The 22,884-nt window shown below is 38.2% G+C and overlaps 1 protein-coding gene across 3 annotated transcripts; it reads left to right on the top strand.

Moving 5' to 3' along the window:
• Nucleotides 1–498: 498 nt before the first annotated feature.
• LOC145783397 (uncharacterized) lies at nucleotides 499–22,752 on the top strand. 3 transcript variants are annotated; one of them, XM_082595254.1, is made up of 15 exons: nucleotides 499–702; nucleotides 1,463–1,585; nucleotides 12,356–12,430; nucleotides 13,681–13,897; nucleotides 14,099–14,248; nucleotides 15,254–15,438; nucleotides 15,588–15,752; nucleotides 16,587–16,852; nucleotides 17,047–17,741; nucleotides 18,201–18,305; nucleotides 18,561–18,777; nucleotides 19,783–19,889; nucleotides 20,146–20,327; nucleotides 20,734–20,929; nucleotides 21,284–22,752. In XM_082595254.1, exons 1-15 carry the CDS (start codon nucleotides 613–615, stop codon nucleotides 21,805–21,807), a joined length of 3,297 nt encoding a protein of 1,098 aa, XP_082451380.1. In that variant the 5' UTR covers nucleotides 499–612; the 3' UTR covers nucleotides 21,808–22,752. The 3 variants fall into 3 exon arrangements, with proteins under 3 accessions (XP_082451380.1, XP_082451382.1, XP_082451383.1); XM_082595256.1 differs by having other exon boundaries at nucleotides 657–702; nucleotides 1,032–1,585; XM_082595257.1 differs by lacking the exons at nucleotides 499–702; nucleotides 1,463–1,585 and adding an exon at nucleotides 10,935–11,045.
• Nucleotides 22,753–22,884: the final 132 nt, after the last annotated feature.

Below are 22,884 nucleotides of genomic sequence, written 5' to 3'. Positions count from 1 at the left end.
GTGATATTTTGTTTGTGAACAAACTTCAACTCAGTTGCATATACTCTTGATTGAACTATTTCTATAAACCTCAGTGTTCAACATATTAAATCACACGCGTTGTCGCAAGTCAAAAGCACGCGCATGATGAATAATTCATGAAAATGGTCTGGTCAAAAGCAAACGAGTAATAAATTGCAATGATATCGTTAACACAATATCGGTTGACGAAAAGAGAGCGAATTTTTGTGGCAAAAATTGCACGTTGCTTCAGGCAACATTGAGCTCATTCTATCGACTATTTCCACACTTTTGGCTAACTCGTATGCATGTTTTATCAGCAGGATATAGCGTAGTGATTTAGTCGCGTAGAAACGTGATGAGCTAATAATGCTTTGCTTAGAGTTGTTAGACAAAGCACTGGACAGTTGAATGATATAATGAAGGTATGAAGAAACCTCGAACAACCAATGCGCTAAACGGCTAAAAAATGTTTTTATGCTATTCATTTCAGCTAATTGATGTAAATTATAACATGCGCGACTGCGCGTAGATATGTTTAATATTGCTAATTAATTGTCTCCAACTACGTGCAATTATACTTATATTTAAAAACTGCCCCGTAACAACAAGATGCCCAGCGAATGTTCACAACTCCACCCTACGGTCGGGGTCATCGACCGAATGAACAAACGAATGCAAGTCATGAAACAACGCACTCAGGTAAAGTATAAAGTAACTACAATACACAGTGTCATATATGATTGGTTTGCAACTCTACAAGTGATATTTGTTGCACGATATCTCTTTGTGTTTTCTATCACTGGTATTTTTTTTTCTGATGTCTCTGGACGGCACTGTACTGCGCCGAAAACGTTTTGGTTGGCTTTGATTTATTTTAACTAAAAGTGTATTTTGATATTTGAATAATGTTGTCGATTATTTGTGTGGTTGGTACTGCGAAACTACTTCTCTTTTAAGGTTATCTTATACAAAGAAGTACATAAATAATAATCGATGAAATTTTTCAAGCTTTTGGGTTTGATCCACAGTTTGATCTGATCTAAAATCCAACCCAAGTCTACTGGAAGGGGTACTAGCCATGCAAACTACAGCAGCTGGACACAGTCATCAAAATATAAAGTACTTGATAAAAATGATGGATTGTGCTCTCCGAGATTTTCCTTGTTTCTGGGACTGATAAGCACTCATAAAGTTCCCATCAGCGATCATAATTTTGATGAAAAAAGAACAGGTTTTGACAATCAAAGTCAGTCTGTGTACCACTCAGCAAAAAAAGGTTTATTAAAGTTGTGATATACTGTAACGTTTTTGGTATTTGACACAAGAATAAAGTGTAGCGGTGTGAATGCATAAGTAGTTTTGCGATTAGTTCTTATCTAAAATAATTATAATCTGAGCATTAAAATGTGAACTTACATTTTTACTTTTTTTTAGAAGAGGTGTTTTCTTTTTTTATTAGGATTGCCAAACGCGATATCACTCCAGTCAAAATGCACGTGCTGAAATTACACGAAGAGAGACAGCTGTACTCTTGCATAAGGCTCAAGAAGGCAAACTCAAGAAACAAGGAAAATACAAACCGGTGAGTAAAACTGAAAAACGTAAAATTTACTCTGAAAAGCACACTACGCATATTGCAGAAACTACAGATTTGAAACGTTTTAGTATCACCATGGCGTAGTTGGATTTACAACGCCCGATGATAATTACATCCCCCCCCCCCCCCCCCGATGATGATAACACCCCCACGTTGATAATGTGCTAGCTGTAATTTATGATGTTTTACAAACTATTTAGAGTTTTTAAAACAATATTTGAAACTGTGCCCAGGAAATACCTCTTTGGCTCCACTCACTAGCTGCGTCACTGTGAAATCGCGCAAACAGATGTCCTTTTGTGTGTTTATTAATCGGTTGCAGTTTCATTTTTATTATTTCATGTGATGTGTTTTGATTGCTTGTTTTTTGCAACGTAAACTTTTTACCATAGCGTTCATAACAAGCTTCTTAGCTTTTTGCTGAATGGACAGATATTTGATATCATGCGCATTGCGCATCGCTGATAGATACGCAGTGTTTGAAAAAGCTTGAATGTAACGTCTATTAGTTGCACCGAAATCTTTTCTTGATGGGACGTTATGATCATAACACCTTCATGGTCACATGCCAATTTCTGACTGTTCCTTTTACAGAACATAACATCAAATAATGGGCATGTGGCTCTTGTAAAGTTGATTTATTTGCTCTGCGTACCACGATAGCTCTTTTGGATGATATCATATCCAAAGACTTGTTTCTTTCAAACTTGTTGTATAGCCTACGTGTTTATGTTCTGCCAAACTGTTGAATTCCCCCACAACAATCACTGAATGTTATTTCCGGTCAAAACAGTCCATCAGTCGTAATTTCCCTGCGAATGGTAGAATTCCACTTTTTATGAAAGTAATCCTATGTGTTCTACTTGAAGGTAAACGCAGAGTGACATCAATGGTTTTTATGCTGAGGTACATGTGTTCTTAATTTTATAATATGGTACGTTATGAGGTCTGAGCATGGAGGATATACATTGTCATGGTGCTGAAAACATCAGTGAACCATTAAAACAGTTAATGTTTTTTCTGTTTTTACTTAATCTGTTTTATGGGTACTGAAGAAAAAGCTAGAAGAGTAGAAAAAATTCTTAACTTTCAAATATTCGCCACGTCTTGTGTTTAATTTGAAACTTTTCTGGTAAAATCTCAATTGTAAAGAAAGTCTAATTGATAATATGAAAGAGACATAGGAAAAATTAACGATCGTGTCACAATTTTAATTCCATTTTATTGCCAAATAAATATTTATTAGACTGTCTGCTCCTTATATACAGCATAAACATTTTCGTATATTCAGTTGTGGAACTTGTGTCTAATCTTTTCAAAACAAAAATATTTTGAAATCAAATTTACACACAAAATCCGCTTGTCTCAGTTTTTTTTCGTTTTGACCATCTCTGGTATTTCGTGAAAAATTCTTAATTTGAAGGTGCTTTACTTTTTAATGGTTAAAATTTGAATAATGACTTGAGTTATAATTTTTTTGAACTTGTCACTTGTTCTGTGAACCAACAAAAAAAAAGAAAAATTTTCCCGTCTGAAAATTCAATTCACCCAAGAATCGGTTTCGGAAAGAAACAATTGGTTTCGGATGCTGTTTACCTTTCTGAATAAACACTTGTTTCATCAACATGGCGAAATCGAAAGCTACCAAAGCAACATGCGATATATTTGGTTGTAAAAATTTACGTTGCGCCATAGTGGGGTGGGAACTTGCTGTCCTTGGTGTACCGTGATTAAACAAAGTTGAATGTTGGCTAGCCCAGCAGCGTAGGCGGTGCTGGAATTGTGTCAGGAAAGTTCATCAACCATTTCTCTTTCTTTTGTCTTGTATCTTTCTTGATGATGTCATAAGTTTCAAGTAGTTTTGTTTGTGAGGCAAGCGTGTAGATTTTCTGTATAGAATATAGAATGCTTCGCAAAGCCATCCAGGCAAAAATTGTTTTTTACATCATTTTGACGTTACCAAACATTTGATGCGAACAAAACCATGACGGCAACTTTTGCTTGTTGGGAATTGAAGTGTCCAAGAAACTATTTGACGGTTTCCTGAAGTTGGCTCTACCGCGTCACACATACGCATCGGAGGCATGTATATTTTCATCGAATTGACGTCCATTTGCGTTATAATTCAACATGTACACCTATGGGTAACGACATGTATTTTTAATATGCTATCGCAATTCATACACATCAACATCAACTGTAGCATTGTTTCATCGTTTCCTACAATAGTTTATAAATTAATTATTTGACATCACTGATAAATTTTCAATTTATTTCATAGCACTGAAGATGAATACTGTTTAGTTTTTGAAACATTTGCTGAACTGAACATGAGTTTAGTTTGTACATTTGGGATCTTTATTTTTTGGCCAGATTACCAGATTTCTTTTGAAGAAAGTGCCCTACAATCACATCCCAATGAAAGAACTAGCAACTAGGCCAATAGAAAATGCACTGTAACATGTTTTTGTGATTGATGAGAAAAATAGCGTTAATGAGTTAAAAAACGTATGAAACGTTTTTGCTTTTTCAGTTGCTAAAGAGATACGTGATGTTTTCCTGCATGCGAGTTTGGTTGGGAGCGTGCAAGGACAACCTCGGCCTTTTCTACAATGATTCTACGTCTACAGGCGTTGAATTACTGTAGAAACAACAGGTTTTGCTCGCTGAATGCAGTTAACTTTCTTGTTCTTCATCAGATTCTAGTCAAGTTTGAACCAACCAATGTAAAAAACGATTGGTTTGCTGTCCGGGAAGAACTTTCGTTGTCTCGGTTGTACCGCAAACTTGTAAATAAGCTTACCTTGCTGGTGTTGCTTGATTTTGCAAATTTTATGGTGTTGATATCATGAACTTATGCCGTCACGCGTTTGTCTTGTTTACACAATGAATTGAAGAGCAGAGACGCTTTGTCTGTGTAAAATAGTGCGTGTGCCTGTCGCATTGTTGTGTGTTTGCTTTTAATGGCGTTGCAATGTTGCCACCTTCCACTGGTTGAATTTTTTCGCTCCCCCGCGCTCCTTCTCCAAACGCAAACACGTTTCCACCAACCCCTCAGTTCTAGCGAGCTAAGCGTGATCTCTAAAAAAGGTCTTTACGTGTTTTTAAAGTTTTTTTTTTCGCCGATTACTCACGTAATCTGACTTCACTTGCTATACTTTGAGCATGCTTTGAAGGTAGATCTGGAAGCCCGTTCTAGTTTTTAGTAGTCAAGAGTTTTCACAAGTTTCAGATTTTTGTCTCCAACGAGCTTGAAATTTCACCAAATTGAAGACAAATTTCCTCATTCAACATTGTGGCGTTTTTTGTCTTTCAACTTGCTTTTGACAATACGCTAAAATCTGACTTGTTTTCTTTGCGCCATGAATCGAATTTCTAGGAAAATTCTAACCTTTACGTCCAGAAACGTTTCAGTGACAGCCAATGTTCAAAACAAGGATATTTATTGAGTGACAGATTCAAGCTGGTTGCGTGCATTAAGTTATAGTTTCTATTTTGAAAGCGTGTGCAAACGTTGGTCAAGGCTATTTTAATAATTAATTTATCAGTTGATGTAGTGCTGAATAAATCTGTGACATTATAGCGTAGGTTAGAACAGATTGGCGAGTGTGTCCAAGTGAAAGATGTGAATTGTCAAGCAGGCCATAAAAAACTTTCAAACGCGAGTTTTTGTTGATGTGTATCCTTAGCCTATTACCACTGTTAGCTGACTTTAAGTCATGGCATTTCACAATTTTACTTAGACTGTGTTTACATTAACCTTTGGTAGGTAAATGATATGAGATTATGAGATGTTCTACGGATGCAAATTAAGCTAAACTATCACAAGAAATCTTGTGATAGTTTAGCTTAATTTGCACCAATAGAACATCTCATATCATTTAATTTAATGCCTGGTGAACAGCCTCATTCAATTTTCAGCTTTGGTAGGTAATTTTGTGAATGAAAAACTAAGCTATAAGACTCTAACTCAGCTGGCGAAAGTTGTTTATGTTGCTTCAACGTTGAATGAATGATATAAATAATGGTGTGTTTTTTTTATTGTCGCTCTAGACTAGAGTACAACAGCTAAGGTATTTTAGCGACAGTTCTCTTTATTAATTTTGTATCACGTTTACAATGTCACCACATCTTACCCGATATATCTATACTGCGTTATGCAAGGAAAAACACAATCGAACCGTCAGTGTGAAATGACACCTGGAATTGAACCCAAAGCTACCGGCACTGGATTCGAAACCAGACCTTTTCTGTGTATCAGGCTATCCAACAAGAAACACTTTAGGTTGATTACTGCAGTCAGGCCAGCTTAAAAACTTTACTTCAACTTAATGTCAACGCACATCGTGAAACAGTTAACAAACGTAAATGTTTAATCAGTGTGACTGTGATTTAAAATATCTTTCATTCTTTACTTTTGACTGATAATCCAAAAGCGTTTCACGAATAATGGAAACTGAAAAATGTTAAATTTTGTCAGCAGTAGTGTAGTTTTCATCGAAACTTATTGAGTAGTAATTACACTTGTCTTGACAATTTTTTTTCAACTTTTTAAAGGTTGGTAGATTTTGTTACTCTTTAGCGTAGTGTTTTACAATTTACAGTGCAACGTCTATGTTCTGTTTGTGGAATTATGTTTTTTTAATATGAAGCGAGGTACCTTAAACCCAAACGTGATTTAGGTAATGCAGTATTTAGAGTGATTCGAGGCTTCCTTATAGGTAATCGAGTTACACGGAACTGGCGATTTGACGTGTGTAAAGTTGGTAGTTCCACAACACGATAATTGCTTGTATGTTACGTCATTAGTACAAAGAAGCTAACAACCTCTGACAAAAAGAAAACGCGTTTCAGATGTCACCGTGCAGTTAAACCAGTATGATAGCGTTCAATTGTGGTCGCTAGTTTGCCCTATTTAGTTACCATCGTCATCGCCCAGTGTGAAAGTCAGCCCTTATTCAATTTATTGAACGTCTGCAGACGCTGAATTAACGTAAAACGACGGCTGGATGAAGCATTATTTTAGCAGTAAGTTAATTCTCTTTAGTATTGACAGTTTTATATGTCGTGACACCTTATGGCTCTACGAACGTCACGAAATTTAACCCTAGCCAAGGAGTGCTAATTTTATTATTACGTAAAATCTCCAAGCAAGCGCTACCTGAAATGTGTAGCTGTGTGCAGCACATTGTCTTGATAAACAGTTACGACTTGACAGCACTGCAGCTCAGCAAGAAAGTCTTTCAATCAACTCTGTTTTAGTGAAGTGTGGATTTAGTTATTCCTTTATTTCATTTGCCAAAACTGCATTAAACAGACAGGAATGTTATCACGACAGTTGGGTAGTGAAATTGTAAATATGTTCGTATGCGTATCGAAGCCAAGTTTTGAAGTTTTTTGAAATAGCTGCAGATTTGCAATGCAATGCGATTTTCCACCAGAAGTAATGGAAAAAATGCCTTTTTCTGGATTTATCATTTATTGAAGTGTGTAGAGGTAGACATTTGTCTCTAATTGGCTGCTGTGCTTGGTGATTGCAAATTGTTTGCCCAAAAGCAAATTGTCTATAGTGAGTTGCTTACTTGATTTTCCCTAAGGCTATTCGGGATGGGCATAATAGATCTGTAAACTGACCATTTTCTAGCTGTTTGACCTCACGTCGTCTTTACCCTAACCAGCAATTAACTTCTTATTGTTTCGGTAAGCAAATCGTTTTATCTGTTTTACCTAGTTGCTATAAAAGTGAGATTAAATGTTAACAGACGTTGAATAAACGTAACTTACTTGCAATTTAAAGCGGAGCTACTTGTAAGAAGTTTGTATAACATAACGACAGGTCTCATCGCTTTGTTTTACAATTACAACACTCAGAATCACCTACAAACAATTTCTTTTTATGTGATAAATGGATTTACGAGTCACTGAAACAGATTTACGTTTAAAATCAAATTAAGTAATTCCTGTAGGTGTTGATGTTTTACATTGCCGAACATTCTACAATCGCATCAGTTTGGTCGCTATTTTTTTTAAATCGATAATACAACAACAACCTTGTTTGAAACTGCACGAAGAGTTTTCTAGCTTTTTCAAGCTAGGCAACACTGTCTACTGCTACTTTATTGCAGTGATTTTCACCTGGAGGATAGGTAAATCCAGCCTAGATCTGTATGGGGCATGAGTCATTTTTAATTCAAGACTTTTGTCAACAACAAACACTTTTGTGGGTTACCTGACTTTAAAGAACTACTTATCTAGCAGATCTGTCTTTTTTTACTTTGATTCAACGTAAACAGATGTTGAATCTAGGTAGACAAAACACTGATTTACTGGCTGAGTACGTAGAGAACTCATATCACGTTTGACAATGTTAAATTTAAGCAAGCCAAACTAAAGTCGTTAACTCTAATCATCAAGCATTTGGTAGCAAAAATGCCTGTTTTCTGTTATGCAGTTATTTATTCGCAACCTTTTGTCACACTACTCATAACCATTGCTGGAGAAGATGTGTATTCATTGGAGTTTTTGAGTCCATGAAGTTGTTTTTGTAAATTGTTTAGCAACTTTAGCGCATCGGTTTGCTGATAAATCATTCAACAAATTTTTATAACAGTGAATCCGTCTTCCAAGAAAGCGGTGTTTTGGACAAAGAAATTGTTCTTTTTTTCTCAGGAAGCAAAGCGATCTTTTTAGTTCAGGACAAACACTCGTTTGATTTTCAAAGCAATGATAACGTTGCTCTGTGTATTTTTATATTATGTTTATGTTATGAGCCACGAATCAACTAATTAATACGTTGCCAGATTTAGTTTTTCTTTTGCTGTAAATAACTTTTGACGTCACGACAAAGGCACCGTTGCTTTGCGTGACGTAAGCTGTAACAGCGTCTGACGTGTGTATTGTGTGCAATGTGCATATGGGCCGTTGTAGAATAAATGAATACAGCATGAGTAGCAGCAGCCAGATTATAAAAAGTCGCAGAAACCTCCAGTAAAAAAGACAAAATGAAGGGCATTTGACTTTAGGCCACCGGCTTTTAAGTTTTTTATAGTCAGTCGATTTAATTTCTAACCATTGTCATGTTTTTTCCTTGTAGTTTTCACAATAACTTAAAAAACTGGAAAACTGAATGTTGTAAAATTATTTCGTATAACAACTGTTTCTAGTTCAACACCCGGTTAAAACACGTCTGACGTGAAGGTGAAATTGGTGCTGGTTAGATACCATTGTGTAACATCGGCCTTACAATTATCCTTAACTTGTCCTTACTGATTTTAATGTGCAGAATGATACGGGTTTTGAATCACTGATTTAGAAATTACCCGGGTTATACCAAACACCAGGGCTGATAATTTGCAGTTTTATGCTTAAAAATGCTAGTTAATTGGCTTAATTTTATTAGAAATGATGAAATTTGACAAAATATAACCAAAATTAAAAGAAACTCAGCTTTTACATTAGTTTCCAGGGCATTGCTTCGCTCTTATCAGGTACGCCCTTGTTGACAACCTGTTCGATTTTACAATTATCAAGCGGTAATAGCAATTAATTAACACACAATTGCACACGGAACGATTTGAACCAACTTTGCTCAATCTTGCCATTTGGTCATTCAACACGCCCCGATAGCTCAATTGGTCATCGCGTCACTTCTGGAACGAAGAAACTTCAAGGTCAATAGCGGCGCTGGTTCGACTCTCGAGATGTGCGCTTGAGCAGCGCACGTTAAGGACTGCTCTCCATTCAGCGGCATCTAATGGATGGAATATTTCCCCGGCAACAATACCTCAACAATTGGAAACTTCACTCTGTCAATCTTGGTGACCGAGCCTGCGTCAGTGATTCAAAGCCTCTACAAGTATGCAAAACTGCCAGGATTAAGCTCTGCAAGAAGCTTTCCCAGTCCGAAGATAAAGATTCAATCAATCAACAAAGTGAGTACAATGTAGTGCAGAGATCACCAGAAAGCTGCGAGTTAAATGTTGTAAGAGCGTTTGTCATATCTAGAAAGAATGTCGGTTCGACTCCCGGCTAAAGCACACGTCTGCATTGAAAAAAAAACATGCTTCACAATAAGCTTGTGTGTGGACGCGCACATTAGCTTCTTTGTCTACCTATCTGTTTAATCCTTATTTTCAACCACAAGGCATAAACATAGATCTGCTTTGTGTATCATGATTGTTTCAGGCTAAGGTGTTCATGCATAGTTCTTTCCATTTATCCCCGTATTTGACTGTATTAAAAATGCGATATATAAAAAAAAAAACATGGATACGGCAGTAGAAAGTGGTTTACTTTTGTTTCAATGGTCATCTTTTCCAAAACTGTTATCTGCTTATGTCATTAATCCGTAGTGACGTTACAAGATCTGTTGCACGTGATATAAATTCTGTGACGTTTCACAACTCGAATACGCAACGTGGTGAGCCACTGGTGAACTCCGCCCAGCTTGCAAATCTTCCTTTTTGGCATAAATTCAGCGTCTGCAGACGTTTAAAAATTCTGCTTTTCTGGATAAATCTGTTGTTGTTTTTGTTAACTGGGTAGTTATATTTTAATTGTAATAGTTATTTTAGTTCTTACTTTGCCACTGTATCCTCACTTTTGTTTAGGGTCATGCGCTGCCGACTGTGTCAATAAAAGCATTCTGATATCGACCAGGTTCAAATGAGTTTTATTGGTTCTTGGTGGTCTTTGAATAATCTTGCAGTTTCAACTCTTGCAACATATTGCAAGATATTTGCTTTTCTTTTTGCCGGTTTGCCATTTCAGCATTTTTTTGACCTTACCATACTTGCAGGAAATAACAATAATTTGATTTGATGTGGACTAGCTCACTTAATCTTTTTGATAAGAGAAAGTCAAGGAAAAAGCCATAGTGCAGTGGTAGCGTTTTTGTTGCAGTATTGTTTATTTGAAATAAACAGAAAAGTATTTGTTCAATTACGGTACATACGTTGGTGATAAACAAGCAATTGCAACAACCAAAGCTTTACTTGATTTTACCGACGGCTTCGAGTATTTCGATTTGCCAGTGGTAGTTCTGATTTCACAGTGTCCATTTCATTTTGACAACTTTTTTATTCCGGGCTTTTATTTGGTCTAATTTCAAGCTCAGTCTCCATGTTGCAATTGCTGTATGATAAATTGTGACTCAAGTTCATTAATACATCAGGGGATGTTGAAGTGATGTTAGTTTTGATTACGTTGACATACTGTTTTGCAATGCTGTCCGAATAAGGAAAATAACAAGTAACCACCCTTTAGTAGGCTAGCCCTTCTGCTGCTAGAAAATTATGACTTACACTATTCATTTGATTAAATTTGAATTGTTTAGTTGGTATCCATACCATAGCTCAGTTTAAAAAGTACAAAATATTGATTTAAGAACTCTGCATTGTTCTATGCTTTATGTGAAAAGCAATCTGCTCAAAACACGCAAGCTTTGGTGAGTCAAATTTGTGTCTTATAGCTGACAAAATGTGTTTAATTATATAATTATAAATGTTAGTTTTTTTTTTATCACTGCTATACATTTATCGCCATTCTTAACAAGGCGTGTGTTATCATATTGTTAGTGTAAATACATTATGAAGAGATCACATCTTTTGTTCTGAATTTAAAGCGTATTTGTGTTTCAAGTTAAAGCGTACACCGCTGTGTTTTAACGGACTGCTTATTCACAGAAAATGTAGCCCACATTTATGACAGAAATTCATTCAAGCTGAACTACATCCAGTTCTACTCAATCAGATTGTGTAACTTTTTTACTGTAATTCTTTTTTCTCTGTAAATCTGTAATTTGTCGATCAGGGTCTTTTGATTTGTTTAATTAATGATTTTGGTATGTGTTAGTCCTTTTTGCAACGTGGAGAAACGTTTGTGCTATGATGAAAATCACACGTGCATTGAGCACGAATATTAAGTGGAGTTTGCTGATTTGACGAGTGTGGCATATTCTCGCAAGCAAACAAAAGCTGCGAAAATTTCAGCACTGCCATTGGCCATTTGCTTTCGATTGTTCAACAAGCGTTCGTCAGGCAAGAATTTCGATCAGACCAGTCTCGCGGCAGAATTATTACACTCCCTCTTTCATTTTCTCTTGTTTGTCTCTTGTATCATCGGCAGTGAAACGACAGAGCGGATTAGGACAAAAATCCAGTAGCATTTCGCTGGTTTATTCTCTATTTGACGTCTGGTGGCGTTACATCAACATGGAAACTAAGATATGGTCGACTGCTTGGGTAGTGTGTTCTGAAAGCTCATATTTCGCCGCTTTCTACACCATAGTCACTTAGTTTACAAATTAATTGGTAGACACGTTTGAGCTGCCAATGTGATACCTTCGTCTTATACTGAGTTGCATGTGCGCGCGCGTGTGCGTGCTGAATGATATTTTTGTTCTGATTTTCCGCTGCTGTTGACTAATGTACCAACTGTCAGTATATTGATCAGCTAACTTGGCAGTGGAGTATTTTCTCCCTGTTTAAGGTTTGTCATTTGCGGTCATTTAAACAACAATTTTTTGGAGCTGTTATTGAGAAACAAAGTTCGATTGTGTCACTTTTGCATTTTCAAGTACATTGCATGCCAAAAGCTTCTAGAATTTAAAACTAAAGTGTCTCATTATGATTGTGTTTTCTATCTATTTCTATATCATATAAAATAATCAAAAGTACACTGTTGTACTTTTCACCAGGTATTCCCTCCAAACATATTATATTTTTGTCTGATGAGTAACCCACTTTTTATTTTCAGGAACAAATCAGGTCAAAACCTGGAGATCAAGCCATGGATGCTCGAAACGATCTTTCCGATTTGAACAGAAATACGGTATGCTTGCTTGAATGTAAAACGATGCAGCTATTGAATAGCTTTCAGTAGGTCATTGCCTTACAGGCAGTGCCGTTGAGGGGATAACTTGGGCCTGGTACCAATGAGATTCTCGGCCCCTAAATTAAGACCCCTCTAAGAAAATGCACTACATTCAAAGAATTTGAAAAGGTTGCAGGCCCCTAAAATTATCCCGGGTTTAAAAGTAATAGACTCCCCTCTCAACGCTACTGCTTATAGTTCAAACTAAGATTCAATTGGTTCGTAATAAAAGGCTACATAACAGTTTGAAAGTGACAGTTTTACGTCACTTTTCATTCAAAGTTTCAGGGACCTTTATTTTCGCTCTTCTTCAAACCTATCAATTGCGTAAGTGTTTTATCCAATTCACACTTTAATTTAATGAGATGAACGACTCATTGGCTGTCACTGGTTCTTCTGTGTTACTGTAATTTATGCAACACGATTCTGATGCCAATGAGTCAAATTCAACTAATTTCTGATCTAAGTTAGTAGCGAGACTAGAAAAAATTTTGGGGGTGGGAATCAAAGTTTCAACTACCCAACAGCTGAGGAAATGTAATTTGAGACAATGTAAAATTTGAGGTGCAGTAATGCAGCAGTAGCGACGGTGTTTCAAATAACCCAACCAACGCTGTAGGTCATGGTTTTTAAAGGCGCTTTGTGGGACCCCACTTCGAGAATCACTGATTTAAATTTTGTAGGTCTAAGCCTAAGGAAACATTGAGAAAAAACATCATTATTATCTGAGGTGATCTGATGAAATAACATTTGAAACCAGTTTTCTTTGGACTTTCAATAAAATAAAACTAAACGAAGCTCTTCATAAGAAAATAAATCTAAAAAAAGAAAACGAAATCCAGACAGCAGCGTTTTGTTTCACAGCTTAACGAAACGTTATAACTTGCTGTGGTTTTGTTAAAAATCTTTTGTTTTTTTTGAATACTTATGAAGCTGAATAGCCTAATAGTTGTTCAAGCTTCGAAGCTAACCCAAACCCAGGCCACTCACTTTGAATCTTAAAATGCTGTTGGAGTTCTGCAATTATCGTGTAGTTAGCTTTCGTTTCGAACGCAAAACAAAACATCTTGAATTGCAGTCCTTTGAAACCAAATGAAGACAAAGATTTTTGCGTCGAAACAAAGATTTTTGCGTCGAAACGAAAGTCTTTCGAAAAAATTTAAAATTCATGTTTTGTTTCATTGATGCATCTTGATGTTTGCTTGCAGTTAAAACGAAGTTATGAAAGCACCAATAATGGGTCTCTTGTCAAACCCAACAACCTCTTCAATGGATGTAGCGCTGGTGTGCCACCTGGCGGTGCAGCTCCAAGGTACCTGAGAGCTCAGCAATACAGTTTTCCCAGCGAGAACAGCTCTGAGCAGAGCAAGAAAATGAAACTGGACGCGGAGCCGCAATTTCTAGGCAGCTCGTCCATACAATCAGGTAGCAGCAAACAAACGTTTCTTTATTGCATATTAACAGATTTTCGCTGTTTGACATGAACACGTTTTTTGATTGACTTATGTAGGTTACATTACTTTGAACATTAAATTACTAACCTAAGCTATTAGACGAAAAAAACCAATGCAACCGAACAATTTGTATGGTCACGATACATCCGCAATCTAATTCACTATCGTTTAGGCTCAGGAAGTACCAACAACTGCAATGCCAGTCTTTCCGTCCATATTGTTCAGCAGTTCAACAACGAACAGCAGCAACAGATCAAAACCACCGTTAACGTTAATACAAGCATCAACCCGAACAGCACAAATAACAGCCAAGAAAATAATGGTAAGCGTATGTGCTGTGCTTGGCGACCTTTATATACATTCCACAAGCCATGACAACGTGCAGCTTAAGACTTGACTGAAGGCCGATCTGTTAGTAGCCAGAATCGCTAGTAGCCTACAAGTTGATAATTTGAATATTAATTAATAAATATAGTCTTTATGTATAGATTGAGTTACTTCTGTGCTTTTGTTGCCATTCAAATAACGGAGTAGATTTTGCCACATGTGCTGGAAATCAAAAAAGAGTCTGACAGCACTGGTAAATGGAAAAAATGTGTCATTTTTTAACGTAATATTAAGAGTTTTGCAGTGTTTTGAGATTCAGTTATCACGCTTTGGCAATTTGGACTCTCAAAACTATCATTTCAAAGGGATAATATAAAGTAAATTTAGCGTAAATTTCAAAATCAAAATTATATGGGCCTTCAGTCAGGCCTTCAGTTCGCACGCTGTCAAGGCCTGTGTATGTAGATCGCCATGGTGCTGTGGTATTGTCTTGTCATTAGCCTTTAGACAAGTGTCGACAACCATTAGCATTGAAACAATTGAAATAACTTTCCCAACATTGAAATCTGTTTGGAGCCAGAAAACCCGCACACGCAACAGCCGCGTTGGTAGCTTATAAATGCACTTCAGACAACAGCTTTATAATGGTGCTCTGCACCTATTGGATGCAAGATGCAGTCTATTATTTTGTCAATTAGGGCTCTGCCTTAAATCTCATTGTGTACGTTTTTTTTCAAGCAATCAAATATATAATTTATTTCAGTACAGCTCCACTATATTCGGAAAGTAGCATGCCGACTACATAACTTTTTTCCGTATTACAACTACACTAAAAAGAACCGAAACAAAACATAAGATTTTACCGAAATATTGTCGTCATTTTGATGGTATCACCACAGGCATTATAAGAGTTACAATTGCTGACTTCTGCTGTAGGCAGAAAAAGATTCTTTCAGTTTCAAAAGTTCGTAAACACGATGCGTTCGGTCCCTCTTTGTAGATTCTCAATCTGTGAGCGTGGACGTGGCGAAGGACATCAAAAAGGAAATGGAAAACCAAGATGGCAGCCAAGAAAGTCAGACAAACTTTGACGGGGGTGGCTTGAATAAGCAAATGAGCCAAAACGACCAACAGCATTGTGAGAATGGTCTTGGGGAAGGATTTGACCTTGATAATGATCTGGAGGTGAGTATTCGGTTGAAAACAGTGAAAATTTATACTAAAAGATTTTTTGCCTATAAGGCTCACATTTTTGCTACACAGTAGCCCGTGTCTACTTTACATTGAGAAGCGAAATCTGATCTAGTTCTAAGATGATGCATTTTTCCCTACAGAGTTTACTCAATGAGTGGGCTGACAATCCCATCTATGACAACGACTTGGGCTTTGGTCTCTCTCAAGATGCCCAGTCGCTCAATGAACAAACTCTTCCACAAGAAAATAAATCAGAAGACCAACAGCAACAACAGCAAGCGCCTAATACAAGCACAAGTCAAGAGGTACCCAACGTTTACTTGGCATGATCCCAGACAGCAAAATTTGTCAGTTTTACAACGTCTGCAGACGTTGAATCAATGTAAAAAATGACGGCTTTTGTTGTCTGGGATGTAGGTTTTTATGTTCTATGTTTTTAATGTAATTATTATTTATTGATAACCGATAATACAAAGACATTCGGTTATTTGCGCACCAGATAATAGCATTATCCATTTCATTGCGCAAAAGATGGTGAATTGCAAAAGACACCCAATCATTTGCTAAGTAAGGTCTCTGCGACAAGTGGCCACGATGTAATACTGCCACACTTTTTAGCAATTTGCAAACGTTTTAGCTTATGCTTTTTGTTTGAAACTCAGTATTCGAAGGATACTTTCATTCAGTTTTTTTTTTTCTGATTCACGTTTTAAAGAAGCCAGTATAATAAAAGTTTGCGGTGCTTAGCAACCATCATGTGTTACGGCAAGTTGTATCACCTCTCAGTTTGAAAGGTTTCAGTAGATGCATTTCATGGTTTTCGTTTATTTGAATTGTGAGTTACTCATTTGTATTGTTATTGTTTTACTATCTGTTTTGAGTAGTAGTGTTGACAAGGGGGTCCAGGGGGTACTTTTACACCCGGGCCCGGGATAATTTTAAGGGGCCGGGACCTTGAAGAAACCACCGCATATTCTTTGGATATGGTGCGCTCTTTTCTAGAAGTGTCACGATTTGAGGCCCATGGGTCTCATTAATACCGGGCCCAGATTATTCTCTCAACGACCCTGGTTCTGTAAAACGTGAAGTGAAGCGCGATGATCTCTCTGATTGGGTACAAATTTCTTTGACTTTTCTAGCAAACCAAGGACTTTCACTGCAAGACAGAGAAGATGGACTTCACGAGTTTCAACAGCGACACTTCAAGCAAGCAACAAGTATTCAACCACAACGACGGCCAATCTCGTTCTTTCAGCGTGATGTCCGAAAACAATTTGTCTTTCACGGCGGACAAGCAGCAGTCGGCATTCAACACTCAAGCAAACATGCAGCAGAAAATGAACATGACGTCACAACAAGCAACAAGTGCTGCCAATGCAAACATGACCAGCCAGCACATTCACCGGTATGTAGCGACAAGGGGTCCTAGAAAAAAATGGTTTTAATGTACTCTTTTGCGATGATTTATTGTTAAACTACGTTGTAAGCGATTAAGTAATTCTTTCTAAGTTCACTGTTGTTTTATTTAATGGTTTTTCTTTTCGTATCTATTGTCCATTGATAATTATAATGTATGATCTTATTTTGCTTGACTTATAGACTGCACGTTTCGGTGAACTCGCAATTTGGTGTTTCGAAAGATCAGCAGCAACATCAACAACAGCAGCAGCAACAGCAGCAACAACAACAGCAGCAACAACAACATCAACAGCAGCAGCAGCAGCAGCAGCAGCAACAACAACAACAACAACAACAGCAGCAACAACAACAACAGCAACAACATCAACAGCAGCAACAACAACAACAACAGCAACAACAACACCCTCAATCTGGACATCATACCCAACAACATCCTTCGGATCCCCTTCGCCACCCTCAAGGTGTTCCTCCCCGCTTGACGCATCCCGCTCCTGGGATTGCGAAATCTGTGTCTCCTGCATCCGGGTCGTATTCCCTGTCCCACCAGTCACATTCCTCTTTTAACATGGCGACCGGCGCTCATCTCGGTCCCACGTCCGGCTCCTTTTATGGCAGCATGTCTCAGAGCATGCATCACACAAACACTAGTACCCTGGTAGGGGACATGAGAAACCCATCTATGCAACGCATGCAGATGCCCAATTCATCGCAAGCCTATCATCAGAACTTTTCGAACTCCATGCAAAGGACTAGCAGTGGAATGAACGTTGCTCACAGCATGGCCAATGCAAATTCAAGTGGAATGCAAGGTTCGAATCCTGATATGTCTCACTCACAGCAACTGAAGGAGTTAGCGGGAAAAAGTCGTCCTGCAGGTAAGCACATATTTCTTGTTTATCTCTTATGTTATAGGTCAGTGACTTTTATCCTGTACGCCGCGATGGAAGCTGACAACTGCGCTGAAACTTTTTTGTCAAATCCAATTTCTTTCCTCGATTTTCCAAATTGGTGGCATATTTGCATCACTTTACCGCTTTCAATCGTGGTTTAATGTTAGAATATTTTCGTAGCTGAAAGATGACAGGTTGCATTGACGTTTGATCCGTGTAAATGTGAATATATTCTTTTGTCTTGTTACCGTGTTGCTTTGTGTGGTTTTATACAGTAGATGAGTGTAGCGCGAAGGTTTGTCCATTGAGAGAGCTGAGGTAAAATTTGTGTACGACCTACTTTTATTCACTCTGGAAATGCTGATCTGGCGATATTCAGTATTGTAGGTTGATGTTATTTGCGTTTACAAACGTTTTAACAATGCATCTTGTAACTTGTTGCAGGTTTGAACGCGCAGTGGAATGGAAGCGGATCTATGAGCGCGGCTTACAACGGCGCCGCGACTGCGCATCATCAACGCATGTCTGCTGACATGCAAACGTACTCCGGTATGCATTTGGAGCACAAATGTGAAATCAAGTTTTTTTTAACAGCAAAGATAATAATGAATGACATCATTGTATATTTCAAGATAACGCTCTGTCCATGGCAAATGCTCACTACTTTAACACGGCCTACTAGAAGTTGGTGCCGTGGCTCTAAGAGCTTTGCGAGGATACCTTTGGATTTAAAGCAGCCGTATGCAGACGCACCTGAGCGAATGTTTGCTATGACAGACATTTTCAGTTTTATTCTATGTACAGGTTTTCCAAACACGGCTTCAAATATGAGCGTTCCAGAACCTCCGAACAACTACAGCGCAGCCAATGCCGCAGCACAAGCTGCTCTCGAGGCTAGCCAGCGCCAACACAACGGCGCCTATGGAATGAACCGCCAAGCTGCCTATTCCATTGAAGAAAATTACGTTGGCAACCCGTCGCAGGCGACTATGAACGCAAAACAGATGTACGCTCGCCGTGGGTGAGTACCATGTAGATTTTTTACCGAGGTTAAAATGCCGAGGATGGTGTTATGTGTCGAATTTTTTTATAACTCTCTATCATAGCCATAGATTATAGCGTAGCGTCGGCTACATTGCCGAGTGGTGAGAGCCTTGGAACGACGTTCGAAAGGGCGCCGGTTCGACACCGCTCATGAGCATGCGGATGTGTCTTTGGCAAGACACTTAAAGGCATGCCTGAAGGTAGTCACGAAGTAGGCCTGGATACGACAAACAAACATAGCCATAGAAATAACAATGAGATCTTCAGAATAAAGGAATTTTTCAAAATTGTACGTGTTTAAAACAGGGATATCTAGAGAAGGGGATATGAAGGCTCGCAGCGATTGCCTTATTCTCGTGACACTACCAGGGCGGTAGTTTGTAGTGCTTTAAACATGTGGTTCTTTTTAAAATCGTAGAAAGTTTTGTAGTGCAGCTGGTACAGTGAGCTACAGGAGACAGTTAGCAAATCTTACATAGAGCATATTTAAAGAATACTTGCTTACAAAGACAGTTGAAAAGTTACCAGTAAGCTGTGTTTTTGAAAAAAGCTTTTGCAGTAGGCTAGATGTAAAGCAAGTATATGGGTAGTTGAATTAACAAGCAACCATGAGCATGCTGTGAATATCCAGGCCTGATGCTAATAGCGCAATGCAAGTTATCATAACAAAATTTATTAAACTACTATCGGTGCCAATTGTCATTTTACGATAAACACAGATTATTTACGATAAACAAAAGCCCTTCTATTGTCAGACGTAATAAAAGCCTTCGTATCCCCTTCTTTAGATATCCCTGGTTTAAAAATGGAAATTATATAACCGACGGTTTTTACCGATTCCAACTATTCATTTTACTTTCCTAAGTCTATCTTAAGCGCTGCATGCTTTTGCTCGGTTTTTGGCAAAGTTTTAATTTATAATTTCTGCCTTGACTTTCCAATTTGTCCACCATTTTGAATCAAGTACATGGTTTATATTTAGAATGCCGGTCCAAAACCAAATACAAGCGATGAAGAACCGTTACCTTCCCCGGAACAACCCGCAGCAAGTGATGAGAGCCACCCGCCCCTCAACTGATACCACATCTGGTGAGTTAGCTTGCAATGGCGGTAAATTGCTGTTTTAAAATAGTTTCAAGTCCTAGTTTCAAGCCTCTGTAGACACTAGTTGGCTTTATAACTGCAGTAGTTCCACTTTTTTAGGTCAATACTTTGTACGTATATAATTAACCAGTGAGCACTGCTGATAATTCGGAGTGATCACGATGGAAATGTAAAAGTAACAACAGTATTGACTGGCAGCGAATGGTCAAGCTTTTGTTCAGCGAATATTTTATGCGCGCAGGCAACGCCTCGAATATGTTGGGATTCTACGGAAACCAAATGGAGTCGTACCCTCGAGGAGGAGCAGGAATGACTAGTAATCCGGTGGTGAACGGGGCTTCAGCTGGGATGAGCATGAGACTGCACCACTCTGCATCAACATCTACCAACCAGAAAATGCTACTCGCTCAACAACAACAACGGGTAATTGTTATCTTCATGGTCTTCTGTAGTTTAAATTGAATGTCACGAATTATGTCAGCCAAGAACAAAAAACTATAAATCAACGTTGCTATACTTGAATTCAATGTAAAAACGGGTTCAATTTAACGATTGAGTCATGTGTTTCTGATTTTAAATTCGTTTACGCTATTGAGTTCTAGGCGGTAGCCTTGCCACGTTTGGTGGGTTAGGTCGGTATCCTTGCTGCAATAGCACATACGCAACTCTTTACATTTACTAAAATTCTGTAAACATTTGCAGTTTAAAAGTTTTGTTGACTACTGTAGTTTCAGTCAACTGCATTCCATCTTCGATCTCGGCTTTTTTTGCTCAAAACGCGTTTTAGAACGAACGACAAAGCAGGTACAACTGTAACGTATTCCCGCAGAAAATGGTGATGGAACAATATAAGATTAGCGGTGGACAGAAGCCAGGAATTGGTTCTGGTGCCGCCTTACCACAGCGAGGTCCAAGTCCCATGTCAAGGACAATGATCCCAAACCCTCAGCAGCAAATCATGCCTTCCCAGAACTTACCAGGAGCAGGGATGCCAGGCAGTCAAAATGCAGGCGCTATTTTTCAGGGTAAGTGACAAGTTCAAGATCTATTTATTGAAATCTTATTGAAACTAAATTAAAATTAAGAATTGGAATTTGCTTTCTGCATGAGTGTTGTGAAGTATTTTTCTGGTGTAAGTTTCTTTTATCAGTTGGTTTGTGTCTACTGCGTGACAGAGTGTTGAAAGGGTCTTCCTGATGAACGGAAGGACCATGGCACGACACTTACTGAGAGCGCATAGTTGTGTCTTGATAGCATGCTTGGAAGCGAATAGAATGATCAGTCTTTCATTAATGTAAGCCTAGTCTTCAACCAGCAGCTATGAAACTAAGTTTTTATAACATGGCTCACGGGTTTTACTTCGTTGGTTATTATTGCAGGAAATGCAAGGAATGGCGCCATGCATGGAATGACTATGCAGCAACCTAATTCCTTGTGGAACAGAAGTGGTTCGGGCCAGTCTATTCCGGCCATGAACAGTGGAGACAAACTTCCAGCCTATGGCGCAAATCCGACCTCCTCAAGTGTCCCAGGAGGAAATATGAGTCTCTATGGAGGCATGCCTCAAAGATCGGGAATGAACATCCCAAACAACTCTTTACGAGGTGCTAACTCTCTCCAGAATTGTGCTGCCATAAACCGTTCTCAAGTGACCGGCTCCCCCCAAAACTCTTCGATGATTTCTCATGGCATAAGCAGCTATCCTCAGGGTATGTTCCCAACATCTGGGATGGTTTCCAATCACAGTATGATGCCTTCACAGCCACATCAAGGATTTTCTTCTCAAAACAATCTTATGAGCGGACAGAACAATCTCATGAACGCGTTGCAGCAGCCCGCTCCGAACTCTCCAAACGTCGAATTGAATCTCAATCTAATCACCGACCTCATAGACGGAAAATGAGCACCCCCACAATTGCCGAAGATCGCTAAATTTTCTCAGTGCATTCTCTCATTATTTCTATTTATTTATATTATTTAACAACTGCAGTCAAATGACATTGTTTCTCCCGCAACCAAAGTACTCGCTTCGATTTTCTCTTGTCGTAACTTCTTGGTTTAAACCTTTCCTCATTTTTTGAATGTTCATCAAATATCCAGAAACATTGGGTGATGTCAGTAAGTAATACACTGATAGATTTGACGGTGCGTTTTTTTATATCTTGCAGCCTATTTGAACATTGTGTTACTCATTATAAAAGTGTTGTCATTTACGATTGTTTTTTATGTAAAAGTCCATTCTTTGCCATTGGCAATTTTATTGCTTTGTTTTACATGAATTAATTATTCCTATACTCTCTTGTGTAAGTGAAGCACAAAATACTCTGCGCAGTAATGAAGTTTGAGTTTGGTCGTTTCATGCCATTTACAACAGGCTTAACTATGTGTTTCAAGTAAGTTAATTTTTTAAGCTTATATAATTTGTGAACTTTGCAATGCTTTTTCTCAATTATATTGTAGTTTCTAAAGCGTTTAAGATTAATTACCTCTTGACATTGCCCCACGTTGCAAAAGTGATTCAATTTTTGTGACATCACCTTTCACAAGTAGCCTGTTTTTTTATAGCCATGATTGTGAACTTCTCAGTCCGGCCAGAAAATCATTCCCTTCTTGCGTCGATGTAAGAGTCTGCGTCTATGTAAAAGACTGATTTGCTAGCTGGTCAAGCAATTGCTTTGGTCAACGTATTTGTTCTGCTGTGACGTATTAACTGTTTCACATCAAATTCGAATTGAGATACAAGTCTTGTGTTTAAGGCCAATTGTTTCTGCATTCCTTCATCACATTCAATTAAGCTTCGTGTATTATGAGGCAAATCCATTAGCGCATATTTAAATAAAATTGATAAAAGTGAGGTATTAGCGTGCAGCTTTGTCAATGCCAGTGGCCTCACGAATTCACGCACAGGTGCTGTGGCTTGCGTGACTAAGAATATGACACGAGACAAAGTCATAGATTGGATGTGAACTTACCTGTTGGG

This window comes from Aplidium turbinatum, chromosome 14 (assembly GCF_918807975.1).
Source record: "Aplidium turbinatum chromosome 14, kaAplTurb1.1, whole genome shotgun sequence".
Lineage (NCBI taxonomy): Eukaryota > Metazoa > Chordata > Ascidiacea > Aplousobranchia > Polyclinidae > Aplidium > Aplidium turbinatum.
This window is presented reverse-complemented; position numbering and strand designations above follow the sequence as displayed.